Consider the following 27856-nt stretch of genomic DNA (forward strand, 5'->3'; position numbering starts at 1 on the left):
ACGCAGCTAATTAACTAGTTCGCCATGCTGCCCAACAATTGGTCTTTGGTGTCAGCTAATTCTTCTTGGATAAATGTGTGAGATGGATTTAAGCGAAGCATCAGAAGTCTAAGTGTAAACATAGTAAAAAGAGAAATGTGGAAGAAGTAAGACGTGTAAGAATAAGAGTAACTGTGTAGTGTCAACCTGCTGGCTGGTAATGGGGGCCATCGAGTTAAAGAGTGACCATGAAAGGGGAAAAGAATAGTTTGATATAAAAAAAAAAAACCCTGCCAAATCTTTATAATATATCAGAAATGAATTGTGTCATTAAGAAATATTTTCTTGGGCACCCACGTGTCTCAGCTGGTTAAACAACAGACTTCATTTCATCTCAGATTATGACTCAAGGTTTATGAGTTCAAGCCCCACATCAGGCTCTCTGCTAGTAGCTTTGAATCCTCTCCCCCCACCCCCAAAATAAATAAATAAACTTAAAAAACAAAAAGAACTATTTCCTTGGAGGCTCACTGTATTGCTGGTTACTAAGTTTTGATGAGTCAAGGAAATAATGATAGGCTGAAATCAATCTTTCATTGATGGATTTGTTATTAAGTCTTCATTTTGGGGAGATAGAGCACTTAGTCAGGATTACCATCAAATCTATGGACTCCTTTCTCAAGAAAAAGTTTATTTGCACATGAATAAATTGCCACCAAATTCAAGAGTTTCACTAACTACCAAGGTTACCTAGACCCCAGGTTATAGGTTTTGCCTTGGGAAAGCATCTTCCTACTTTTCTTACTCTTAAATTGTTAGAGGGTTTTACATCTCGAAATCAGTAATTGTAAACAGAAGCAAGAGAAGGAGTTGTTGGCTGAACTTTCATATCTATACTTTCATATAGCAGCCCACTAGAGTAGCTGGCTGTGGTCCTAATGCTTTCCTGAGCCATTAGATGCCTGCCACGTTTTCCATAATAGAAAGTGATCTCCATGTGACTCGGAAAAAATAAATCTCAGTATAAGCTCTTGCTTCAATGCAGCTTACTATGTCCTATATTAATCTTTGAATTTTTTAAATTCTTGTGAATTGCTCTCTCTGACGCCATGACGCTTTTACAGCTTTATTCATCAAAGTCTAAAGGTGTTTATTCTGAAAATTCTCAACCCAGCGCCCATCTGCTTTATGTGAAGCACAGACTATTGCTGCTAGTAAAGGAGTGTGGTAAACCCATGTTTTCAGTCCAAATCCAATCACAACTGGAAATTTTAATTTTATTTAACAGTAAAATAATATCAGCTTATGGCACACATATCAGAAAATAAAAATCATATGTGCAAACATTATTTTCCATCTAAGGAAAATATTTATTATTTATCCTGCTGTATATTATTTCAAACATATATATGTGTTGGCATGTGTCTTTATAGTATCACACTGGGTATGATGTTTCAGCCTGCTTTTTTAATGTGATTTGTAATATACTTCCTTCCATGTGAATGAATGTATATATAATCATTTTTAATGGCTGCATAGTGTTTCATTGGATGAATAAATCGACATTCTTTTTTAAATTTTTTTTTTTTACTTTTCTTTTTTTCAACGTTTATTTATTTTTGGGACAGAGAGAGACAGAGCATGAACGGGGGAGGGGCAGAGAGAGAGGGAGACACAGAATCTGAAACAGGCTCCAGGCTCTGAGCCATCAGCCCAGAGCCTGACGCGGGGCTCGAACTCACGGACCGCGAGATCGTGACCTGGCTGAAGTCGGAGGCTTAACTGACTGCGCCACCCAGGCGCCCCTCTTTTTTAAAACAGTCTCCTATTTTGGACATCAAGTTGGAAGTTATTGATGATTTTCTTTTCTTGCCATATCTTTGTCCAGTTTTGATATCAAGGTAATACTGGCCACATAAAATGATTTAAAAGAATTCCCTCTTCTATCTTGGAAGAGTGAGATGGATTGGTCTCCATTTGTCTTTGAATGCTTGGTAGGATACGCCAGAAAAGCCATCTGGTCCTGGACTTTTATTTGTTGGGAGGGTTGTGATGACTGATTCTATTTCCATGCTAGTAATCATTCTGTTCAGATTTTCTATTTCCTCATTATTCAGTCCTGTTAGATGGTATATTTCTAGGAGTTTGTCCATTTCTTCCAGTCTGCCCAATTTGTTGAGACAATTATTCATAGTAGTCTCTTCTGATCCTTTGAGGTATCAGATGTAATGTCTTCTTGTTTCTATTTTTTTTAATATACGAAATTCATCGTCAGATTGGTTTCCATACAACACCCAGTGCTCATCCCAAAAGATGCCGTCTTCAATACCCATCACCCATCCTCCCCTCCCTCTCCCCCCATCAACCCTCAGTTTGTTCTCAGTTTTTAAGAGTCTCTTATGCTTTAGCTCTCTCCCACTCCAACTTCTTTTTTTCCTTCCCCTCCCCCATGGGTTTCTGTTAAGTTTCTGTTAAGTTTCATACATATCTTTCTCTGTATGGCTTATTTCATTTAGCATAACACTCTCCAGTTCCATCCATGTTGCTACAAAAGGCCATATTTCATTCTTTCTCATTGCCACGTAGTACTCCATTGTGTATATAAACCACAATTTCTTAAAATTATTTTAATGTTTTATTTTATTTTTGAGACAGGAAGAGACAGAGCATGAACAGGGGAGGGTCAGAGAGAGGGAGACACAGAATCTGAAACAGGCTCCAGGCTCTGAGCTGTGAGCACAGAGCCCGACCCGGGGCTCGAACCCATGGACCGCGAGATCATGACCTGAGCCGAAGTTGGCCGCTTAACGGACTGAACCACCCAGGCGCCCCAAACCACAATTTCTTTATCCATTCATTAGTTGATGGACATTTAGGCTCTTTCCATAGTTTGGCTATTGTTGAGAGTGCTGCTATAAACATTGGGGTAAAAGTGCCCCTATGCATCAGCACTCCTGTATCCCTTGGGTAAATTCCTAGCAGTGCTATTGCTGGGTCATAGGGTAGATCTATTTTTAATTTTTTGAATAACCTCCACACTGTTCTCTAGAGTGGCTGCACCAGTTTGCATTCCCACCAACAGTGCAAGAGGGTTCCCGTTTCTCCACATCCTCTCCAGCATCTATAGTCTCCTGATTTATTCATTTTGGCCACTCTGACTGGCGTGAGGTGATATCTGAGTGTGGTTTTGATTTGTATTTCCCTGATGAGGAGTGACGTTGAGCATCTTTTCATGTGCCTGTTGGCCCTCCGGATGTCTTCTTTAGAGAAGTGTCTATTCATGTTTTCTTCCCATTTCTTCACTGGATTATTTGTTTTTCGGGTGTGGAGTTTGGTGAGCTCTTCATAGATTTTGGATACCAGCCCTTTGTCCGATATGTCATTTGCAAATATCTTTTCTCATTCCGTTGGTTGCCTTTTAGTTTTGTTGATTGTTTCCTTTGCTGTGCAGAAGCTTTTTATCTTCATGAGTTCCCAATAGTTCATTTTTGCTTTTAATTCCCTTGTCTTCGGGGATGTGTCAAGTAAGAAATTGCTATGGCTGAGGTCAGAGAGGTCTTTTCCTGTTTTCTCCTCTAGGGTTTTGATGGTTTCCTGTCTCACATTCAGGTCCTTTATCCATTTTGAGTTTATTTTTGTGAATGGTGTGAGAAAGTGGTCTACTTCCAACCTTTTGCATGTTGCTGTCCCGTTCTCCCAGCACTGTTTGTTAAAGAGACTGTCTTTTTTCCATTGGATATTCTTTCCTGCTTTGTCAAAGATTAGTTGGCCATACGTTTGTGGGTCTAGTTCTGGGGTTTCTATTCTATTCCATTGGTCTACGTGTCTGTTTTTGTGCCAATACCATGCTGTCTTGATGATTACAGCTTTGTAGTAGAGGCTAAAGTCTGGGATTGTGATGCCTCCTGCTTTGGCCGTCTTCTTCAAAAGTACTTTGGCTATTTGGGCCTTTTGTGGTTCCATATGAATTTTAGGATTGCTTGTTCTAGTTTCGAGAAGAATGCTGGTGCAATTTTGATTGGGATTGCATTGAATGTGTAGATAGCTTTGGATAGTATTGACATTTTGGCAATATTTATTCTTCCAACCCATGAGCATGGAATGTTTTTCCATTTCTTTATATCTTCTTCAATTTCCTTCATAAGCTTTCTATAGTTTTCAGCATACAGATCTTTTACATATTTGGTTAGATTTATTCCTAGGTATTTTATGCTTCTTGGTGCAATTGTGAATGGGATCAGTTTCTTTATTTGTCTTTCTGTTGCTTCCTTGTTAGCGTATAAGAATGCAACTGATTTCTGTACATTGATTTTGTATCCTGCAACTTTGCTGAATTCATGTATCAGTTCTAGCAGACTTTTGGTGGAGTCTATGGGATTTTCCAGGTACAATATCATGTCGTCTGCAAAAAGTGAAAGCTTGACTTCATCTTTGCCAATTTTGATGCTTTCATTTCCTTTTGTTGTCTTATTGCTGATGCTAGAACTTCCAACACTATGTTAAACAACAGCAGTGAGATTGGGCATCCCTGTCGTGTTCCTGATCTCAGGGAAAAAGCTCTCAGTTTTTCCCCATTGAGGATGATGTTAGCTGTGGGTTTTCATAAATGGCTTTTATGATGTTTAAGTATGTTCCTTCTATCCCGACTTTCTCGAGGGTTTTCATTAAGAAAGGATGCTAAATTTTGTCAAATGCTTTTTCTGCATCGATTGGCAGGATCATATGGTTCTTATCTTTTCTTTTATTAATGTGATGTATCATGTTGATTGATTTGCGAATGTTGAACCAGTCCTGCATCCCAGGAATGAATCCCATTTGATCATGGTGAATAATTCTTTTTATATGCTGTTGAATTTGATTTGCTAGTATCTTATTGAGAATGTTTGCATCCATATTCATCAGGGATATTGGCCTGTGGTTCTCTTTTTTTACTGGGTCTCTATCTGGTTTAGGAATCAGAGTAATACTGGCTTCATAGAATGAGTCTGGAAGTTTTCCTTCCCTTTGTATTTTTTGGAACAGCTTGAGAAGGATAGGTATTATTTCTGCTTTAAACATCTGGTAGAACTCCCCTGGGAAGCCATCTGGTCCTGGACTCTTATTTGTTGGGAGGTTTTTGATAACTGATTCAATTTCTTTGCTGGTTATGGGTCTGTTCAAGCTTTTGATTTCCTCCTGATTGAGTTTTGGAAGTGTGTGGGTGTTTAGGAATTTGTCCATTTCTTCCAGGTTGTCCAGTTTGTTGGCATATAATTTTTCATAGTACTCCCTGATCATTGCTTGTATTTCTGAGGGATTGGTTGTAATAATTCCACTTTCATTCATGATTTTATCTATTTTGGTCATCTCCCTTTTCTTTTTGAGAAGCCTGGCTAGAGGTTTATCAATTTTGTTTATTTTTTCAAAAAACCAACTCTTGGTTTCATTGATCTGCTCTACAGTTTTTTTAGATTCTATATTGTTTATTTCTGGTCTGATCTTTGTTATTTCTCTTTTTCTGCTGGTTTAGGGTGTCTTTGCTGTTCTGCTTCTATTTCCTTTAGGTGTGCTGTTAGATTTTGTATTTGGGATTTTTCTTGTTTCTTGAGATAGGCCTGGATTGCAATGTATTTTCCTCTCAGGACTGCCTTCGCTGCATCCCAAAGCATTTGGATTGTCATATTTTCATTTTCGTTTGTTTCCATATATTTTTTAATTTCTTCTCTAATTGCCTGGTTGACGCATTCATTCTTTAGTAGGGTGTTCTTTAACCTCCATGCCTTTGGAGGTTTTCCAGACTTTTTCCTGTGGTTGATTTCAAGCTTCATAGCATTGTGGTCTGAAAGTATGCATGGTATGATCTCATTTCTTTTATACCTGTGAAGGGCTGTTTTGTGACCCAGTATGTAATCTATGTTGGAGAATGTTCCATGTGCACTCGAGAAGAAAGTATATTCTGTTGCTTTGGGATGCAGAGTTCTAAATAGATCTGTCAAGTCCATCTGATCCACTGTATCATTCAGGGTCCTTGTTTCTTTATTGACCCTGTGTCTAGATGATCTATCCGTTGTTGTAAGTGGAGTATTCAAGTCCCCTGCAATTACCACATTCATGTCAATAAGGTTGCTTATGTTTGTGAGTAATTGTTTTATATATTTGGGGGCTCCTGTATTTGGCGCATAGACATTTATAATTGTTAGCTTTTCCTGATGGATAGACCCTGTAATTATTATATAATGCCCTTCTTCATCTCTTGTTACAGCCTTTAATTTAAAGTCTAGTTTGTCTGATATAAGTATGGCTACTCCAGCTTTCTTTTGGCTTCCAGTTGCATGATAAATTGTTCTCCATCCCCTCACTTTCAATCTGTAGGTGTCCTCAGGTCTAAAATGAGTCTCTTGTAGACAGCAAATAGATGGGTCTTGTTTTTTTTTTTTATCCATTCTGATACCCTATGTCTTTTGGTTGGAGCATTTAGTCCATTTACATTCAGTGTTATAGAAAGATATGGGTTTAGAGTCATTGTGATGTCTGTAGGTTTCATGCTTGTAGCGATGTCTCTGGTACTTTGTCTCACAGGATCCCCCTTAGGATCTCTTGTAGGGCTGGTTTAGTGGTGATGAATTCCTTCAGTTTTTGTTTGTGTGGGAAGACCTTTATCTCTCCTTCTATTCTAAATGACAGCTTTGCTGGATAAAGGATTCTCGGCTGCATATTTTTTCTGTTCATCACATTGAAGATCTCCTGCCATTCCTTTCTGGCCTGCCAAGTTTCAGTAGAGAGATCCGTCATGAGTCTTATCGGTCTCCCTTTATATGTTAGAGCATGTTTATCCCTAGCTGCTTTCAGAATTTTCTCTTGTTTCCAATTGTGTTTATTTGAATCCTCTTTTTTTTTTTTTTTGTTTTTTTTCCCCATTGGTGAGTCCAGCTCAAGGTGGCTCAATTTTGTTACCCTTTTTGAAGAAAGCTGTTAGTTCAGTTGCTCTTTTCTGTTGTCTTTTAGTCTCTATTTCATTTATTTCCAATCTGAAATTTGTTATTTTCTCTCTTCTACTAACTTTGGATTTCATTTGCTCTTCTTTTTCTAGTTCATTTAGATCTAAAGTTAGATTATTTATTTGAGATTTTTCTTATCTTTTGATGTAGGCATTTATGAACTTCCCTTTTAGAACTACTTTTGCTGTATCTCATCAGTTTTGGTATATTGTATTCCTACTTTCAATTGTCTCAAGGTATTTTATTTATTTCTCTTTTCATTTTTTTCTTTGGTCCATTGGGTTTTCAGTTGCATGTAGTTTAATCTCCACTGTATATGAATTTTCTAGTTTTCTTCTTATAATTGATTTCTAGTTTTATACCATTGTGGTTGGAAAGGACACGATACAGTTTCAATATTCTTAAATTTATTAAGGCTCATTTTATGGCTTACCATGTGATCTATCTTGGAGAAAGTTCCCTGTGCACTTGAGAAGAAGTATATTCAGTTGCTCTTGAATAGAAGATTCTGTATGTGTCTAAGTCCATCTGGTCTAATGGGTCGTTCAAGGCCGATGTTTCCTTAATGATTCTCTGTCTGAATGATCTATGCATCGATGTAAGTGGGGCATTAAAGTCCCCTACCATTATTGTATCGCTGTCTATTTTTCCCTTTATGTCTGTTAATATTTACTTTATAAATTTAGGTGCTCTTATGTTGTGTGCATAAATGTTTACAAATGTCATATCCTCGTGTTGGACTGACCTCATTATCATTATTAATGTCTTTCTCTGTCTCTTATTACAGTCTGTGTTTGAAGTCTTTTTTCTTTTTTCTGATATAATACAGCTTATCCTGCATCTGATTAGTTTCCTGACGTGCAGTTACTTAGATTGTTGCCAAAAGTCTTTGTGTTGTTTATTTCGTGAGTATAATGAATCATCACAAAAAATGTAGGGATGCTCTGAATAGCAAAACAGAGCTCACAATCAGGGGTTGACCCTACTAACAATGCCAAAGCTCCATATTATGGTCACTAGGGTAGAATTCATTTTAGTGTTTCTTAGGGGAAAGTTGCTCTGGAAATTTTTTATTAGTGGGATTTTTTTTCCATGGAGCTTTTCAAATACATTGATGCTTGTCTAAGTGTCTTAGCCCATCTGGGCTGCTGTAAAAAATGCCAAAGGCTGGGTGCCTTATAAACAGCAGAAACTTATTTCTCACAGTTCCAGAGGCTGAATGTGTGAAACCAGGTGCCAGCACATTCAGGCACAGGTCCTCTCCAGGTTGCAGACTTCTTTTATTCTTACATTGTGGAAAAGGACAAGGACTCTGTCTTAGGCCTCTGTTAGAAGGGTGTCAATCTCATCACCTAGTCACCTGATTCATGTTGTTAAAGGGGGAATAAGAAGTAGATGATGAAACTCACCAAGTATTAGAATTTCTGTATTTTACCTTCACCCCCTCCCCAAAATATATTTTATGAGTAGCATAATAAAGGTGTGTTTACCATTGTCAAATCATGCCTAAAGTTGAATAAATTCTGCATTGAGACATACTTTCAAGTGAGCCAAAGACCCCACCTCCTAATACCATCACATTGATCATTAGTATTGCTACATGTGAATTTGGGAGGGCCAGAACATACAAACACTTGCATAGGAATATTCTTATTTTATTCAAAGTTCTTTGTCTTATAAGGAAGGCACAAAAATGCCTTCAAATTAGCTGAAGTTGATTGGTGAAGAATATTAAGAATATCAACATCATAGTTGCACCTGGGTGGCTTAGTTAGGTGCCCAACTCAACTCAGGTCTTGATGTCAGGGATGTGGGTTCAAGCCCTGCTTCGGGTTCGTTGTTGGGCATGAAACCTACTAAAAAGAAAAAAAAAAGGAATATCAACATCACAGAAATGAAAAATAATTTGATTTTTTTTTGTATTGTATTGAATATTGTAAATTTGCCAGGGACAGAGGAAACTATTTGTTCTTGGACCACATGATCTGTACGTTTCTTTGTGGATGTGCTGTGTTTCCTTCTTCCTATAGTTCAGAGTCCTCTGTGTATTTCTGATTCTCTCACCCCATTTCTTTGGTTGTATGTGGCTTTTTCTCTTACCAGCGTTCGCTCTGTTGCACCAGGCCCTGTACACTTTTAATGGAAAATGACCACAGTTACTGTGTTTTATCTAATTGATGAGAGACAGCATCTAAATCCTCACAGGCTTGACTCAGTTACAGCCGGGGGAGCCAGGCGCGGCCACATGGTACATCCTTCTTCCACCTGTTCCTTCTGCGGTATTGAGGGGAAAGTGTGTGTTCCAGAGAAGGAATTCTAAAACATGTCTTCTGTGCTTTGTTCAATGAGGCCATAAACTATCTCTTAATGGAAACATTTGGGCAGTTATGGCCACCTAGAACTAAAAGAAAATTTAATAGGAATAGATGCACATTTTTAAGATTGAATGCTAAAAAAATAAGCTAATAAACAAATGATCCCTACAAAAATTTCCAAGGATAAAAATAATCTTTAAAACTTCTCCAGCCTCCAATGTTTTCATTTAATTAGAAAACTTGTATATGACATTGTATATGACTTTTGACAATTTTTAAGCTTTGTCCATAGGTCTTTCCCTCACGGTCATTATTTTTGTTCCCTATTTTTATTTCAGTTTACTAAAGTTACCTCGATTTCCTTCATGAAAAAGAGAGACAGAGAAGGAGAAGGTGTAAAATGAAGAGTCATGAATGATAAAATAACCAAAACAGGTTGTCTGACATGAAAATAAGGTCTCAGTAATGAAGGAGCATCACAGTCAAAATGATGGTCTCACTTGGCCAATATTACCTCGTCACTGTTGGGCATAATTGTCATAGTGGCATCAATGACTAAACAGTAACAGAAAGAAAAATAGGATTGTGGCATGGTCTTATTATACTTATCTCAAAACTCTGGAAAAACTTTTAAAGCTTGACCAGAGAGAAATCATGTTTGTGGAAATCCCCAACATCTTACCTTCTCCTCTTTCAGACTCTAACTTCACAGCTGTACAGAGAGCATGGACTCTCATGCCTGTGCCTGAGCCAATGTCCCTGTGACTACCAAGCTGCCTGCTTTCACTTCCACGGAGTCATCCTGATGGCTCGCACTTGGACTTTGGGACAGTCTCCTAATAGTCCTCTCAGCCTATGTCAAGACTCAACCTGTTTTACATTCAAACACAGTTCTGACCTTGTCAACAGATGACTTTCCATTGCTGTTATGCCTTCCCTGATATTCTTTTATCTCTGTGATTAGAATCTACCTTTAGCCTTGGCCATCAGTTGAATGTTATCTACTACTAAGACATGCCTTACATGCCACTCCCTACGTGAAATATTCCTTTAAAAAAATTTTATTGTATATTTTTTAATTAGGGGGGGAGAGAGAGAGAGAGAGAGCGAGAGAGAACAAGTGGGGCAGGAGCAGAGAGAGAAGTTTCCAACTAGGTTCCCTGCTCAGCACAGGGCCCAATGCAGGGATCAGTCTCATGAACTATGAGATCATGACCTGAGCCAAAATCAAGAGTCAGGCGCTTAACCAACTGAGCCACCCAGACACCCCCTACATATCATAGTTCTTAATGTTACACTGTTATGAAATTTCTTGCTCTAAACTCTAAAGTCTTCAAAACTCTTTGAGTTGCATTGTATTTAAGTTCATCTCACATCAATTTTATGGGATTTGCTTACCTCACATCATATTAGTCCTAACTCACATTGAACTTTGAATTTAATAAATACAAGTCAATAAACTGAATGCCCTTAATAGTTGATTATAAAAAATTTATCGGGGCGCCTGGGTGGCTCAGTTGGTTGAGTGTCTGACTTCGGCTCAGGTCATGGTCTTGCGGTCTGTGAGTTCAAGTCCTGTGTCTGGCTCTGTGCTGACAGCTCAGAGTCTGGAGCCTGCTTCAGATTCTGTGTCTCCCTCTCTCTCTTCTCCTCCCCCACTCATGCTCTGTTTCTCTCTCTCTCTGTCAAAAATAAATAAACATTTAAAAATTAAAAAAAAAAATTATCTTAATATTACATTATACCTAATTATAGTTTCAAATTGGTAATTTCTTCCTTAGTCAACTTATGTCAATATACCATTTATTATGATTATGAAAGTTTAATTTGTGAGGGGAAACTCATAACTCTAGCCAGCCATTTCCTTTAAGTCTTTTCATTATTTAAAAATAATTCAAAAACATACTGTGTCTTATTTCCTTTCACTGTCTTATAGTTATTTGTGAAATAATGAAGATTTTTCACTTTCTGAAAGTAGTGAGTACATAGGAAGAAAAAGCATGACAAAATCCATTCATTCCTGTGAGGCTTGAGGTTGGCCTTTGCTTTAGGAGAAATAAAATCAATTCTTTTATACAGGTTTGCTAAAAACATGTTTTCTTATTAAATCAGTGAGCCCTCCAAATAACATGGTTTCTGGAGAAAACTCAATTCCCCTTGGATGTTAGATGTTTGCTACAATCAACAATGTTCACATCAATAAATTTCTTACAAAAATGACTTTGCATGTTAAATCCTAAGTTATTGTCTGAACATCTCATAATAAAATTTTAAATTTTTGTCTTTTTCAAATCACAAAATTCATACATATTTGTTGGTAATTTTTCCCTTCTTACTTTCTACCCTCAACCTTACTCTTCAAAGCTAACCTTCATCAACTGTTGGTATGTATCATTCCCAAACCTTATTTATGCGTATCAAAACTTATACTCGATATACACTAATGTATAAAAATGTGCAAATATGCTGTCAGGTATCATGTTAAACATTCATTTTTAAACTGGGAGAATAGTTGGCATGTCCAGGTATAATACGAATGGTAGTTGTTTTGAATAATTAGCCCAAAACAATTTATACACAGGTTTTTTTTTCTTCGTTATGAAGCAATTGAAGAGAATTAGGGAAGGTAAAATTGGCTGAACAGTTGTGAAAGATAAACCAAAATTTCCCTAACAGATTCCTAAGCCTTTTGTGGTCCCCAAACTCTCACTGACTTGTAGAGCTGCACTTGCTATATTTATGACCTTCTTATGCGGCAGAATAGAATCTATTCCAAGGCAAGATTACAACGTGTGTTATATATGAGCCGCAGGGAATTCTGGCCTTCAGCACGATCCATTATGGTTGGAATTTATTGCAAGCTAAGGTCTATCCATGCTGCTCACAGTTGCAAGGGAGCTAGAGTCGAGAGTGACAAGAGTTCCGAGTGACCTGGTTACGTCTAATTTATGGGCACTTCACGGGACCAAGTAGGGGCTCAGTGCACAGTGCATTTGATTCCCTACCTGCAGAGATTGTGACCTCTCTGTCCGGTGCTAGCACTCACTACAGCGTTAGAAGCTGAGAGGAAATGGGTTTGTAGGGCTCTTTTGTAATATTCAGAAGATAAATAACTTTAGAAGAACGTAATTCGCCCAAATGTCTTCCGAGAGATGCCAAGTGCAAACACAGTACAAGTATTTGGTTTCCTTTGGTTGTCTTTGTGGCTTTTTCTCTTTTGCTTCTGTTGTTGTTTTTACTTTACAATTGAAATACACAGGACTTGCCTCAAAAATCTATTGAAGAAAACACTTTAAAACTGATAGTAGAAAGGGAGAGACCTAATCTTTTTAAGTGATCTTTTTGCCTCGAGGTTCCTTATTTTCAGTGATGTCTTGCTTGTAAGATGGTCCCTTCTATTCTGCACTGCCTTGCATTAATACAAAACCTCTACTTATATTGAAAAGAAATGCTTTGTGGTATTTTTTTATTCATTGTTTTTATTTCTTCTCTCTGAGACTACAGTGAATAAGCTTATATATCTTTTCAAAACAAGCATTTAGAGGTGGGGTGCATCTTGAGTGTTTTAGATTAAATATCCTCAGATTGTATCACACGTTCTCAAGGTGTTCAGACTTTACATCCTATTTGCCCATAAAGTAGTGCTAACTAGAGTCTGGCCATCTCTGTATCTGATGTTACTAACGAATATGAAGTTTGTACCAAGGCTCCATTGTCCGTTGACAGCATTGATGCGAAAACTCATCTCTCGCTCATCAAGATTTCACAATGATATTTTCGCATTAATGTGTGTAGCCATTTATTATACTTGGTTAATACCAATAAGGTGATTTAAATTTATTATTATAAAAATATATCATTGTGTAACCTATTATTCTGTCTTACTAAAATGATTTTGAATGTTGTCTTTTGTCATTAAATGTATGCTATATCCTTCTGAGCTTTGTGGCATTCACAGATTTTTTTACACATGACCTTAATGTCTTCATTTATGTCAGTAATTAAAAGTGGAATGAAGTATATATCAGAACACTGAGCTATATGGCACTCACCAGATAACCTTCCTGTGTATGTTAATGATTCTTCAATTTATTCTTTCTAGGTACATTTATTCAGTCTGGTACAAACAAATTAAAATGCTTTTTTTCCTTTTACACTGCCTGTAAAAATATCTCAAGATTAAATAATGTTTGCTTCAGTTTAGATACGGTTTCTACAGTATTCTTCTCACTTAGAAATGTGGCATGTGGGGTGCCTGGGTGACTCAGTCAGTTAAGTACCCGACTTCGGCTCAGGTCACGATCTCGCACTCTGTGACTTCAAGCCCCTCATCAGGCTCTGTGCTGACAGCTCAGAGCCTGGAGCCTGTTTCAGATTCTGTGTCTCCCCCTCTCTCTGACCCTCCCCCATTCATGCTCTGTCTCTGTCTCAAAAATAAATAAATGTTAAAAAATTTTTTTTAAATGTGGCATGTGACATTTTTCATGAACCTATGCTCACTTCCAGTAAGTGATGCTATATCTTTAAATTGGTTTCAATCCAAATATTTAATAATTTACTTCATAATCCAAAATTATAGTTTATATTTTAAAAATTCCATGTTTTTTGCTTTCTTGGGTATTTAGCTTTTTTTTTTATAATTAAAAAGATAATTGGGGCGCCTGGGTGGCTCAGTTGGTTAAGCATCCAGCTTCAACTCAGGTCATGATCTCATGGTTCATGGGTTTGAGCCCCGCATCGGGCTCTGTGCTGACAGCTCAGAATCTGGGGCCTGTTTCAGATTCTTTGTCTCCCTCTCTCTCTCTCTGTCCCTCCCCTGCTCATGCTCTGTCTCTCTCTTTCTCTGTCTCAAAAATAAATAAAACATTTAAAAAAAATTTACATCTGCTAGCTGTGCCTAGGGCAGGGTAACCTCATGTGATACTCAGAATGATCCTATCCTATCGGTCTTTAATTTTATCTCTGTTTTTAGAAATGAGCAACCAAAGCACAGAGGTTTTGTAGGGAGTGTGCGGCTAGTAGGTCTCTGTTACTGGCCGGAAGTCACGTAGTCTGACGTGGGGAGTCCACACCGTTATCTACTCCAGGCACCGTACTGGTTACTGGGCGGAGAGCTTCAGTCATGACAAAAGGCCACACCAGGCTTTATGGAGCTGCCAGCGCAGTGAAGGGGGACCAACAGAACTAAATATATAAAGTATGTCCTATGCCAAGTGGTGGGTGAGAAACGTAGTACGGAAAGTAAGTAGTGCGGGGAGAAGTTGAAAGGGGAGAGCAGGCTGGAAGACGACGTGTCAGAATATGTCATTCTGATAAAATGAGGTATTTTGTGCGACAGCTTTGTAAGCTCAAAAAAGGCTTGAAAAGCACAAAGAAATATTTTGTAGTGTTAAACGCTTTGACTCGAGGGTCAAACAGATGTAGGTCTGCGCCCCAGTTCTGAAAGGTCTTGGCCATGTGACCTGAGTAATAACTGCCCTTTGGATGACACTTTTCCCCTTCAGGAATTTATCATTAAAAATAGGGGCAAGTTGGCACATACTTACGCGTAGAATATTTATTGAAGTATGGTTTATAATGGCAAAAGTGGACAACATAGAGCATCTTGTTGTAAGTTTCTACTAAGACAATTATGGTATCAACTATATGAAATCATATAATATAGCATCACAGTAGATACCTAATTACTGTAGTCAATCTGTATTTACAAATTTGGGATGTTATTCACGTGTGTGTGCGTGTGTGTGTGTGTGTGTGTGTGTGTATAACAGGAGTATATTTGTATTTGGAGAGAGAAAGATTAGCAAAATAAACACTTAAAGGTATACAATGAGTAAATATGGTTGGTGGACTATGAATGGATTCTCTTCTTTTGATTATATGTTAATTTTTATCAGAAATGAACACATAATATTTTAGCAAAAGTGTAAGTGAGCACAAATGCTACACAACGCCTTTTGCCCGAGGATTTTATCATGAATACATTGTTTTTATAAATCACAAGCTCATGTAATGAATGATATTTTAACTTTTGGACAGAATTCGTTTCACCCCCTCTGTCTTGTGACTGTGCTCTCCACTCGTCCTCCCATGGTGAACATGCATCCCGAGGTCCTGTACTTTGAGACACAAAATGGAGAAGCAAAATAATCACGGTTGTCCTCTCTTGTCCTTAAACAGGGCCAAATGGATCCATTTTCATCAATTATCTTCATTGTGAAATGAAGAAGCATAGAAAGTTTTATGAAACAGGGGCGCCTGGGTGGCTCAGTCGGTTAAGCGTCAGACTTCAGCTCATGTCATGATCTCCCATATGAGTTCCAGCCCCAGGACAGGCTCTGTGCTGACAGCTCAGAGTCTGGAGCCTGCTTCGGATCCTCTGTGCCACCCCACCCCCACCACCCCAGCTACTCTCTCTGCACCTCCCTTTCTCTTGCTCTCTCTCTCACAAACATAAACATTAAAATTTTGTTAGGAAACAAATGTGCTTTGGCCATCGTGAGATGCTTCAGTTTCAACTGCTTTTCTTAAAAAAGGATGCAATTTCTGCGTTGCAGCCCCCGATGAACATACACTCGATCGTGGTGCAGGTGCAGTGCGTCAACAAGAAGGTGGGCACCGTCATCTACCATGAGGTCCGCATCGTGGTGAGGGACCGCAACGACAACTCTCCCACGTTCAAGCACGACAGCTACTACGCCACGGTGAATGAGGTCAGTGCCCTCTGCGCGTAGGTCACTGTGTCCTGTGGATGCTTTCAAATGATGCTTACAGCAGGCTTAACTGTTCAGAAATTGAAACAAAGAAACAAAAAAACATTTTACAGGATAGTGCTTCGGAGGAAATAAGATCTGGGTGGCTTTCTAGTAGGATTTCAGGGATTCATTTTGCTGCAAAAAAAATTTGATTTGTGTGTAATAATGACTGAAACATTGGTATTTTTGATCATCGTGGACAATTTAATGCCAGAATCCACATATATGCTTACTAAGGGTTAACAGGAGATATTTATTATCATTATAACTTGTTGGATTATTTGTTTTCCATTATCTCTAAGGTGGGAGCAGGAATTAAATACTGGAAGAAAATATCTATTCAAGATTCTTTTTTTTTTTTTTTAATTTTTTTTTTCAACGTTTATTCATTTTTGGGACAGAGAGAGACAGAGCATGAACGGGGGAGGGGCAGAGAGAGAGGGAGACACAGAATCGGAAGCAGGCTCCAGGCTCTGAGCCATCAGCCCAGAGCCTGACGCGGGGCTCGAACTCACGGACCGCGAGATCGTGACCTGGCTGAAGCCGGACACTTAACCGACTGCGCCACCCAGGCGCCCCTCAAGATTCTTTTAAAGTTATTTCCTTAATTTTAAAAGTTCTGGCATATTCAAATATTTAAATATAAATAACTGCTCAATTCTTATGCTGATTAAGTAATTTTTAAAAATTTTAAGTATTACTGCTTTTATTACAACATGATTTTTGGTTGTTTATTTCTTTTTCTTTTGTTTTCCCTTTGAGCCAAAATCCATGGGCCAAGAAGCCCTTTTATGTTATTTTTTTAAAAAGTGATGGTTACTCTGTTAATTTTTTGTTACTCCACTATGAAAATATTTCTAAAATATCTAATATCAGCTATTATAGATGCTTTAGATGCATCAAAAAATGAACCATATTTAAAAAAAATAATTTTAATGTTTGTTTATTTTTGAGAGAGAGAGCATGAGCAGGGGAGGGACAGAGAGAGAGGGACACAGAATCCAAAGCTGGCTCCAGGCTCTGACCTGTCAGCACAGAGCCTGATGTGAGGCTCGAAATCACAAACCTTGAGATCATGACCTGAGCCGGAGTCGGACGCTTAACCGACTGAACCATCCAGGCGCCCCTGAACCACATTTTTAATAGTCCATATTCTAGCAGATTATTTTTACTTCCCAGATTTTGTTTTAACCTCAAAAGCTATGTACCTACTTTATAGGAGGAAATGTATAATTTGGGCGTTAAGCACAGCAGTGGGCCTTTAACCTCTACATGCTTGTTTTTTGAAATAATTTAAAATGTATCTTAATTATCTCAATATTGTTGTATTCATAAAAAATTGAGGCAATTATGTGTCTTATAATGTGAGACTTTGTAGGTGGAATTAGTAAAAAAGGAAAAAGCCCTGAACTGCCCTTTTAAGGTTAACAGGACAATTTTGCTGGTCAGTCGGTGTTAACATTTTTGCTTTTATTTAACTGGTGCTTGCTAAAACAAACAAATGTTAATTAATGTAATTAACTGTTTTACATGATCAATTATTTTAGCATCTGAAGTACACTCTTTGAATGAGATTTTGCTTTGAGTGCTGCCTTCATTTGTGAATAAACTGGTATCAGATGGATTATCTCAGACAGCAGATCTAATCGCAAAATCCACTCATGCACCATATTTCACTGTTCCTGGAGCTGCGGCTTTGCTTCATTTTTTGTGAAGAAATTTGCAATGTTCAGCTTGCATTTCAGAGTGCCTTGTGTGATTTGACTGCTTCCACACCCCTCCACCCTGCTCAGCACCTTGCTGAAAAAATAACCTTTTCAAGTACTATTTTAATCTTATTATTCCCCTATTCAGAAATTGTGTAAAATCTCTCATTATTTTCTGAACAAAGGTCATGTGTCTCCACCGGCTGACTTTCAAGACCTTCTGTAATCTGACCTATTTTCTGCGTATTCTTAGCATTAGGTTGTGAATGCATCGCCATCCAGGTTAATTTCTGCGCAACTCGCAAACTTTTCTTTTTCCAGGGCTTTGCCCACACCTTTCATTGTACTTGTAACAGGATCCTCCAATTTTTATCCACCTTTTAAAGTTTAACTCAAGACCTATTACCATTTCCTATTTCCATAGTCATCCCTGATCACTCCAGTACACCCCTATGCTGTCTCCCTAACTCTAATTTTTTTTTTAATTTTTTTTTCAACGTTTATTTATTTTTGGGACAGAGAGAGACAGAGCATGAACGGGGGAGGGGCAGAGAGAGAGGGAGACACAGAATCGGAAACAGGCTCCAGGCTCTGAGCCATCAGCCCAGAGCCTGACGCGGGGCTCGAACTCACGGAGTGTGAGATCGTGACCTGGCTGAAGTCGGACGCTCAACCGACTGCGCCACCCAGGCGCCCCTCTAATTTTTTTTTTAATGTTTATTTATTTCTGAGACAGAGAGAGAGCATGAGCGGGGAAGGGGCAGAGAGAGAGGGAGACACAGAATCCAAAGCAGGCTCCAGGCTCTGAGCTGTCAGCACAGAGCCTGACGCGGGGCTCGAACTCACAGACTGTGAAATCATGACCTGAGCTGAAGTTGGTCGTTCAACCGACTGAGACACCCAGGCGCCCCTGTCTCCATAACTCTAAACTTCTACAGCATCTGGATAAACGTTGGTTGGAGTGACAAAAATTTACAGAAAAGTTAAACCTTTCTCTTTTTAAAACATTTTTATAAGTTTATTTATGTTTGAGAGACACAGAGACCATGTGAGCGGGGGAGGGGCAGAGAGAGAGAGGGAGAGAGAGAGAATCCCAAGCAGGCTCCACACTGTAAGCACAGAGCCCAAGATGGGGCTCAGTCTCACAACCATGAGATCATGATCTGAGCCGAAACCAAGAGTTGGACCCTTAACAAACTGAGTCACCCAGGTGCCCCAATAAGTTAAACCTTTTATCTTAAACGTTATTTGGAGAAGCCCGAGTTTCCTTGCAAAGCTGCCATTTATGGTTCTTCTCACTCATTTCCCTAAAGTCTGCTGAGGCAGTCCCACCTCTGCGATACTTTGGCCATACCTTCTGTGGTTGGATTCTGACGCCATGTGTAGCTGATGGCCACGTTCCCCTGTATATATGTATTTTCTTGGAAAGAAACACAATTTTCTTTAAAACGCAAAACATAATCACAAGGGAAAAAATGAAATTTAGCTATTTTTTTTCATCCTTCATTTGAGTGGATCTTCTACAGTTCTCAGTATAATTTGCTTGGACACACACACACACACACACTGTGCAGTTATATGTACATATATTACATATGTATGTATGTGTGTATATCTGTTCACTCATTTACATCATATAAATCTCTCATAGTCTCCTTCAACTACAACACTGCCTGTGAAATTAAGTTAAATTACATTACACTGAGTAGATTTTACTGTGCGCCAGATTGCAAGACATTTTCCATGTGATTTCTCCTTTCAGTACAAGACATACAGTTAATGCATTTAAGACTAGGAGGATCTAAATGTTTCTCAGAAAAATTAAAAATTGTTCACAGTTTAATAGATTGTTGATGTCAAAATATTTTGCACTTCATTAAAATCCGAAAGACAGGTATAAAGTCATTATCACAGATTCATGAATGAAGTTTCCAGAATTAAAGTCCCGATGACTCACTCTCATTTGCCGTGAGAACAGACATCTGTAGCAAGAATTGGCTGTGTTACACGGTGAACTGGTCACAACCTTGGGAGTAAAACCCAAGTCCTTGGTCCAATCATTTCTTCCCTAGTTATTAATAGACATCCTATGTGCAAAATTATCACCACTCTCATGTAACTGATTTTAAAAATAAATATCGGGGATTATACTTATGGTATTATAATATTATAATCACAAACAGTACCTTAAAAGATGCATTAAATGTCAGTCTTTCTTTACTCTTTGTAAACATACTCTTCTATGTGTGTCAAGAATTTACTAAAATATTAATGTCTGTATCTAAATACCAAGCAAGGACTGTTACAAGTTTATAATTCCTTGTTTGTGAGCAGGACATCAGATGTTGCAAGTATTTTTCTCTCTCTGAGTAATTGGAGACTCAGTTAATTTTGGACAATCATAGTATCACTAAGTAATTAGTCTAGTGGGTTTGAAGAAGAGATTGCACAGTCTAATTGTTGCTGATCGTGCTTAAGGGATTTTTGAAGATAAATATTTTCTGGCGTGATCTCTTTAATAACACATGCATTGCACCCTCAAAAATTTCTTTTGACATTAAAAGCAAAGAAGGGCAAGTCAAGGCGGACATTTGAGCCGCGAAGAATTAATCTCCAAATTATATAGAGATTATATTTGTCGTGATCTTTAATGATCTCTTCACAGATGGTGCACTTTTTAAATCAATATTAATTTGTTCTTTCTATCACCTTACATATCATCTTAAATGTACTTTGCTGCTCTGACATGATATGTTTTATTAGACATAATTTGTTGGCAGTTTCTGGAGGAATGTTTCCTTGCATATCTCTTGCATAGATAGCTGGTTTATAGTCTCTTGAAAGGAAGGAGGGTAGGTAGAAAAAGGGAGAGGGAGGGAGAGAAGGAATTTAAATTTTGTTATTTTAAGCCTGTAACCTTAAGTTTAGATGGCTTTGCAGCTTTCCAGTTAGATAGCTTAAATTTTCTTTTACTTTCCTTTGAAAATGTACTTACTGTAAGATGTTTTCATAATAGATGAAAAGATGTGCGTGATTCCATTGTATTATGTAGGGCACTTTATTGCAGTGATATTTTCTATCCTTTTACTTACACTGAGACTAATTGTAATCTTACAGCTTCAGAAGGGAAAGGACTCAGTTCTGATGTCACCCGTGCTTTCTAGAAAATGTGTCTTTCTTCATACTTCACTAGTCTGTGTTGTTGAGATTAATTATGCTTTACTATTTTATCATTTCATTTCATTTAGTTAGATTATTTACTTAGATTCAAATATCAATAACTGAAGTATTTGATTCTAACAGTGACAATAATAAATAAAATGTATTCTCTTTATTATATTCTTTCCATATTTATTGTAAAGATTTAATCCTATATTCATTCCTTAAAACATTTTTTACTACTGAGTCTCTTATGGTTTCTTAAATAATTTGCTTAAACAGATACAGAAAATATTTGTTTTACTGTGTTTCTGTTCCGCTAAATACCTTAGGAGTAGGGATCCCATTTTTAATAAATTTAAAACTGACATATTTTCTGCACATATTACTTTTAAAATATAAAAGTTATATGTGTGGTAAAATTGCCTTATGTTGGGACAATAGGGATTGAGTTAGAGTTCTAGAACTATGGGTGATTTTTAAAATTTGATGATTTCTGAAGTGTTCATAATGAGGTAATGTTTTGCCTATAATATGTACAAATTCTTAAGACTGGCATTTAATATAAAATATTCTGTTAAAGTGGTGACTTTAAATTGAAAGATCTGCTTCATTGTTTCTAATCACTGTTAATGATACCCTGACGGCCTTTTGAGATTCGTATTTTTAGGTAAACTACAGTTTACAGGTAACATTTGCCCTACCACTGTGTGCTTCTGAATGGACCATGCAATTTCGGTGTCCATAAGTAAAATTTTATTACAATGCAACCATGCCCATTCATCATATACTGTTGTGTGCTGTGAGCAGAGCTGAGTAGTTGTGTGACCGTTTGGTGTCCTGGTGAGTCAGAAGCTGTACCAGGTGATTGATCACACAAAAATAAACTTTATTTGCAGCCAATAAGGATCACAGGGAGTAGTTTCCAAAGCCATGAGTCCTCATGAATTCCCATGAGTGGGTGGGTTCCTTTTATGTAGGGTTAGAACAAACATTTAGATAGGGGAGCCTCGTCACCATCTATAGAGATGGCATGCAGCCACGTGTGTGCCTTAAGGAAACCTGCGTGGGTGGTGGGTATTAAGAAAAAACAAAACAAATGCCAAACAGTAGCTATATTTGTGCATATGCAATTTTCAGGAAGAGAAATTACAGCTTTTATCACATTTTCACAGGGATCCATACACTAGTGAGGGCTAGTGACCACTAGCCCAAGGTAGTTTGCAAAGTAAGGAGACAAGCCAAAGAAAGGCAATTCAACTGAAAAACAGACCAGAGAGGTAGCAAGAGAATAAAGGGGCATTGTCCCCAAAGGAAAGTGCACTGAATTTACAAATCCAAGTCCTACTTGGGTAAATTAGTAACAGGACAAATCAGACGGTGTTAAATTAAGCAGTGCATTGAAGTGCATTGAAAATAAGGACAGAGGGTTCGTGGCTATGAAATGCATTTCAAGATGCTGGCTGGAAGGGGAAGGGGCACAGGTCAGTAGTGAGTTTAAGAGTAGAAGACACTTTAGTGTGTTTATAAGATAGTTCCACACACCAAATATTGTATTAAATTTAACATTCGAGATCTATAATAATCGGTAACATAGTTTTATAAAATGGACCAGTAAGTCCCCACACTGAAGGACGCTAAGACTGGCAATTGCTTACTTCCACCTGCCATTCTAAACTCCATTTCCTGGGATAAGTAGCTGCTGGAACTGGCGATGAAGTCTTAGGCTCCAGGGAAATCCTTGCCAGGAGAATTGGAGTGGAACTTTTTCTAAGCCAACAGACCTACCAGAATACACAAACCGGGTGTCAGCTTCAGGATTCATGAGGGGAGAGACTGAATGCTAGGTGTCCTGACCTAAATCTGTGCATCAAATTTTGAGGTAAACATCAGCCCTATAAGTTTGCCTAGTCTTTATACCCGCTCCCCCAACTGCAAAGATTCAGGATTAGGTGGACAGTTGAACTCAAATGTTTCTCCTCTTAAATTTATGAGATTTAAGAAGGCCAAGAAGGAGAGTGTCCTCCGTACACTTTACGCAGCCCATGGGATCAAAAAAACAATTTTGTTTTTTACCCATAATCATATTGTGAACTCTGTTTTTATCCAAAGATCATAACTGGTAAATGAAAATTGCAAATACTACTAATAATAGTGGACAGGTGATATTTATTGAGCCCTTACTTTATCGCAGACCTGTAAATGTGATACTGTTTGACCCTTCCAATAATACATTTTACAGAAAAGAAATTCAGTTTAGAGAATTTAGGTAATTCGTCCATAGTCGACTATCTTGGATTTGGCGCTCGTAAGGTTGAAAAGCAGATCTCTCTCTCTCTCTCTCTCTCTCTCTCTCTCTCTCTCTCAAACACAGACACCTTACAATACCGTGTTCCATTGGGAAACCCTAAAAAACAAGCTTGTGCTGGAATAGCATTAAAAGACTGTGTTCGTGCAAAGGAACGCAGCTGACTCAACAATGCAGGGCTTAGGGGCACCAGACTCCCCCACCGCCCAACCCCATGCAGTCAAAATTCCATAACTTTTGATACTCCAAAAACTTAACTACTAGTAGCCTCCTGTTGACTAGAAGCCTACTAATAATATAAACAGTCAATTAGCACACATTGTATGTGTTACATGTGTTCTATGTTGTATTCGTCCAGTAAAGTAAGTTAGAGAAAGGAAAATATTAATAAGAAAATTATGAGGAAGATGCAATGTGTTTGCAGTACTGGACTGGAAAAAATCTGCAGGTCAGTGGACCCATGAGGTTCAGACTGATGTGGTGCAAGGGCCAGCTGCACTTTCTACTACTGACACCAGCAGCACTGTCCACAAGGTACCATCCTACCATTATAGCCACGTAGTTTTGTGATCAAAAGATGTAATTTGGGGCTCCTGGGTGGCTCAGTCGGTTGAGCGTCCGACTTCGGCTCAGGTGATGATCTTGTGGTTTGTGAGTCTGAGCCCCGTGCTGGGCTCTATGCTGACAGCTCAGAGCCCGGAGCCTGCTTGGGATTCTGTGTCTCCCCCTCTCTGTGCCCCTCCCATGCTCATGCTCTGTCTCTCTCTGTCTCTCAATAATAAATAAACATTAAATTTTTAAAAATATATATATAATATTAATAGCTAATTTATGAAATTTGTTGACAAAAATAAAATTGCTTTTTATATAAAATTTATAGATTTTATATATTTTATATAAAATTACTTTTCTCTCTTATGAAAATATCTAAACATATATTGTCTGTGCAATTAAGGGACAACACAAAAAAATACAAAATTTACATTTCTTCCCTCATTCCTGTTGTTTAAACAACTTGAGGAGGTTTCTACAACATTGCCTTGTGGTTCTTGTCACCTGGGTACAGAGAGAGCACCGTGCAGTTACTTGGGAAGCTTTACTGCACAGAGATAGTCCTGCACGGTTTTTCGGGGAGGTTTGAAGTCACGTAATCTTCGTTATTTCCAGTCACAGAAAACACTGCCATCTTCTGCTCCTGATTGAGACAGACCAGGTAGTCAGGCCCAGTTACTGCCTTTAAGGTAGAACTAGAAGAATTAGAAAATCTAAATAAACAAGCAAACGAACAAACAAGTAAACAAAATGAAACTGAATAATTGAGTAAATATATATATACTTGAAGGCATCAAAGAACTGATAAGGAAAAATAAAGATGAAAACTTGAGTATATATGACTAAATCTAAATACTCACTGAGTAAAATAATAATGCTTTCTTTTGAAGTGATATATATATCACATAGATAAAATTATATATATAATGACTTATAGAACATTATATCACATAGATATATATCACATAGATAAAATTATATATATATATATATATATATATATATATATATATATATATATATGACTTATAGAACACTTCAGTTATAAACCAGGACTGACAAATGTATTTTAAGGTCTTTATTGCCTAGAAAATGAGTAAAATAATGAAGAGTATGCGTATTAACCAAAGTAAGGCAAAGGGGCAATTGAAAAGGAATACACAATGGACAGGATAAAATATATCCAGTAAGAGTAGATTTAAATGATCCTGTTCAAAGATTGCATCAAAAGTAAAGGAAAAATGCTCAAAATGAAAAGTTTTCAAACTAAATTCAAAAATAAAGCCAAATGAAGGCAGTTGACACGAAACCCAGTTAAATATAAGGACTCAGAAATCTAAAATACAGAAAATTGAAGTAGATACACCATGTAGTCAGTTTTTTTGTAATAGGTGTTATAGCTATACTATTACCAGACAAAATGGACTTTGTGGGAAAAGACATTGGTAGAGAATAAAAGGAACTTTCCCTCATGATAAACATTCAAATTGCCAGAAAGTTAGAATAATTATGTATTCAATTGCACTTAATAACATGACCTCAGAAATGATAAAGTGTTGAAAGAATTAAAGGTAAAATGGAAAAATCCATGATCCTAGAGTGATATTTTAAAACCTGTGGGAGGTAGGATGATAGTGCCCCAAGATGACCATGTCCTAATCCCTGGCAAAAGAACTTTGCAGATATGATTAAGGTTATGGAAGTTAATCGGGGGATTATCCCGGATTATCCTGCAGAGTCCAATCTACTCATGTGAGCACTGAAAAGAATAGAACTTTCTCTGGCTGGAGTCTGAGAGTCCAGGACAGAGAAAGCAAGAAATACGAAGAAGGGAGGGAGATCAAAATGAATAAAGAGTGAGAAACAGTCAACCCACCATCGCTGGCTTTGAGGATGAATGGATCCATGAGCTGGGTATACATTCTACAGACAGAGACACACGACACACTAAGAGCTAGCAGGGAATCAGGTCCCTCCTCCCTCCACTGGCAAAAATAACTCAGTCCAGCCAATAACCTGAATGAGCTTGGAAGTAAATTCATCCCCCGAACCTCCAGAAAGGAATCCAGCCCTGGGGATACTTGGTTTTAGTCTGGTGAGACTGTCTGACTTCTGACCAATCTAACTAGGAGATAATTAAGGTATACAAAATAATTTATATAAAAATAATTTCAGGCACTAAATTTATAACAACTTTTTATGGAAGCAATAGACCATATAAAACCTCTTTTATTGACTGACAAATAGGGGATAAAATAGGTAAGACAAAACAGGTGGAGGGTTTGAATAATGAAATTAGCAAATTTGACCTGGTGGATCTTTATGGAAGGGACACTGAATCTGACAACTGTGGAATTCATCCCTTTCAAGTACGTGGAACACTTAAGAACTTACCAAACACTAAGCTATAAAGGAAGTGTCAACATATTCCAAATGGCTGAAATTACACAGAGTCCATTTTCTAATCATGGTACAATCGAGCTTAAAATTAATAAAAACAACAGAAACAATATAGAAATTCCCCACATTATATAGAAAATTACATAAAAATCTCTCATTATTCACTAATGGTGAATATATGTAAAACCAACAGTATTTACATGCAAACGATTGCAGTTAAAAATGAGTTTCCTAAGTTTGCTGGGGCCAAGGTCAATATTTTTTTTTTTTTTTTTTAATTTTTTTTTTCAACGTTCATCTATTTTTGGGACAGAGAGAGACAGAGCATGAACGGGGGAGGGGCAGAGAGAGAGGGAGACACAGAATCGGAAACAGGCTCCAGGCTCTGAGCCATCAGCCCAGAGCCCGACGCGGGGCTCGAACTCACGGACCGCGAGATCGTGACCTGGCTGAAGTCGGACGCTCAACCGACTGCGCCACCCAGGCGCCCCAAGGTCAATATTTTTTAAAGAAATTTTTTATACAGAAGCAATAAGCATAATGGCTTTAAACAGGAATACCTTGTTCATAGTAACTACCAAAATGGAGATCCAGTTGTATCTATTTTAAACTAAATTCAGCTGTTGTTGCTTTTTTTAATTTTCTTTAAAGTTTATTTTTAGAGAGTGCATGGGATAGGGGCTTAGGGAGAGAGAGAGAGAGAAAGAGAGAGAGAATCCCAAGCAGGCTTCATGCTCAGTGCAGAACTCAACTTGCGGCTCAATCCCAGGACTGTGGGATCATGACCTGAGGGGAAATCAAGGGTTGGTCACTCAGTCACTCAACCAACTAAGCCACCCAGGCGCCCAGTGGTAAAGTTTTTAAAGAAACAAATAAAAGCTTTCTGGAATATTGTGGTAAATTACGTAGGTTGACATTTCAGTGATGACAATAAAGGAAACACACTTTTTTTCTTTAACTTGATAAATATGAACTATGAGAATTATAGTTATTTTTACAAACTCTTGGGGAAACTGGATTTATGTGAATTATCACGCTTTTTATAGAACTATAGGGGAAATTCTGTGTTTATTTAGATATGACCGTTATACCACTTTAGAATGTGTACCCTACTTTTCACCCAGAGACCCTGAAGTCCTATTTATGAAGTGATATTAATGATTCGTCTTTGACCAAATATCCTTTCCTTTCTCTGCAAAATTTTCCTACAGGCGCAGCTTTGTGAGGCTTGATGCCGACGGTCTCAGGAGCATCAGAGTCAATTTAATAAATCTGTGTTTGATCAAGTTCTCTAAGCTATTAATAATAAGAAACTTTAAGGAATGTTTCATTAATCTAAATTTAAAATGGAGTTTGTAATTTAGGAAGGTGAGGGTTTGCAGTTGAAATAACCTTGGGTTTAGCGAACAAGTTATTTCGTGATTATTGACATTACTAGTACATTGTAAGTCGTGTCCTGATTAACAGCTTAAACATCTATAAAGTTTAGGTTTATAACAATTCTAGTATTTTTCTTTACTTTTTTATTATTAGGCATACTCATTACAAAATAACTTCACACCGGAGTGCCTGGGTGGCTCAGTCACTTAAGCGTCAGCTTCCGACTTCAGCTCAGGTCGTGGTCTCATGGTTTGTGGATTTGAGCCCCGCGTCGGGCTCTGTGCGGACAGCTGAGAGCCTGGAGCCTGCTTCAGATTCTGTGTCT

General features: G+C 37.9%; 1 protein-coding gene across 19 annotated transcripts in view; it reads left to right on the plus strand.

The window, feature by feature from the left end:
* PCDH15 (protocadherin related 15) overlaps nucleotides 1-27856 on the plus strand; it is a 1244966-nt gene that overhangs the window by 721400 nt on the left and 495710 nt on the right. For all 19 annotated transcript variants that reach the window (XR_006701343.1, XR_006701344.1, XR_006701345.1 and 16 more), the window contains one exon: nucleotides 15829-15984. Coding sequence is in view for 16 of the 19 variants with exons in the window: in XM_045437154.1 (XP_045293110.1) it covers nucleotides 15829-15984 (156 nt within the window). In the remaining 3 variants the exon portion in view is untranslated. The remainder of the gene's footprint in view (nucleotides 1-15828; nucleotides 15985-27856) is intronic.

The sequence above is a fragment of the Leopardus geoffroyi genome, chromosome D2 (genome assembly GCF_018350155.1).
Source record: "Leopardus geoffroyi isolate Oge1 chromosome D2, O.geoffroyi_Oge1_pat1.0, whole genome shotgun sequence".
NCBI lineage: Eukaryota > Metazoa > Chordata > Mammalia > Carnivora > Felidae > Leopardus > Leopardus geoffroyi.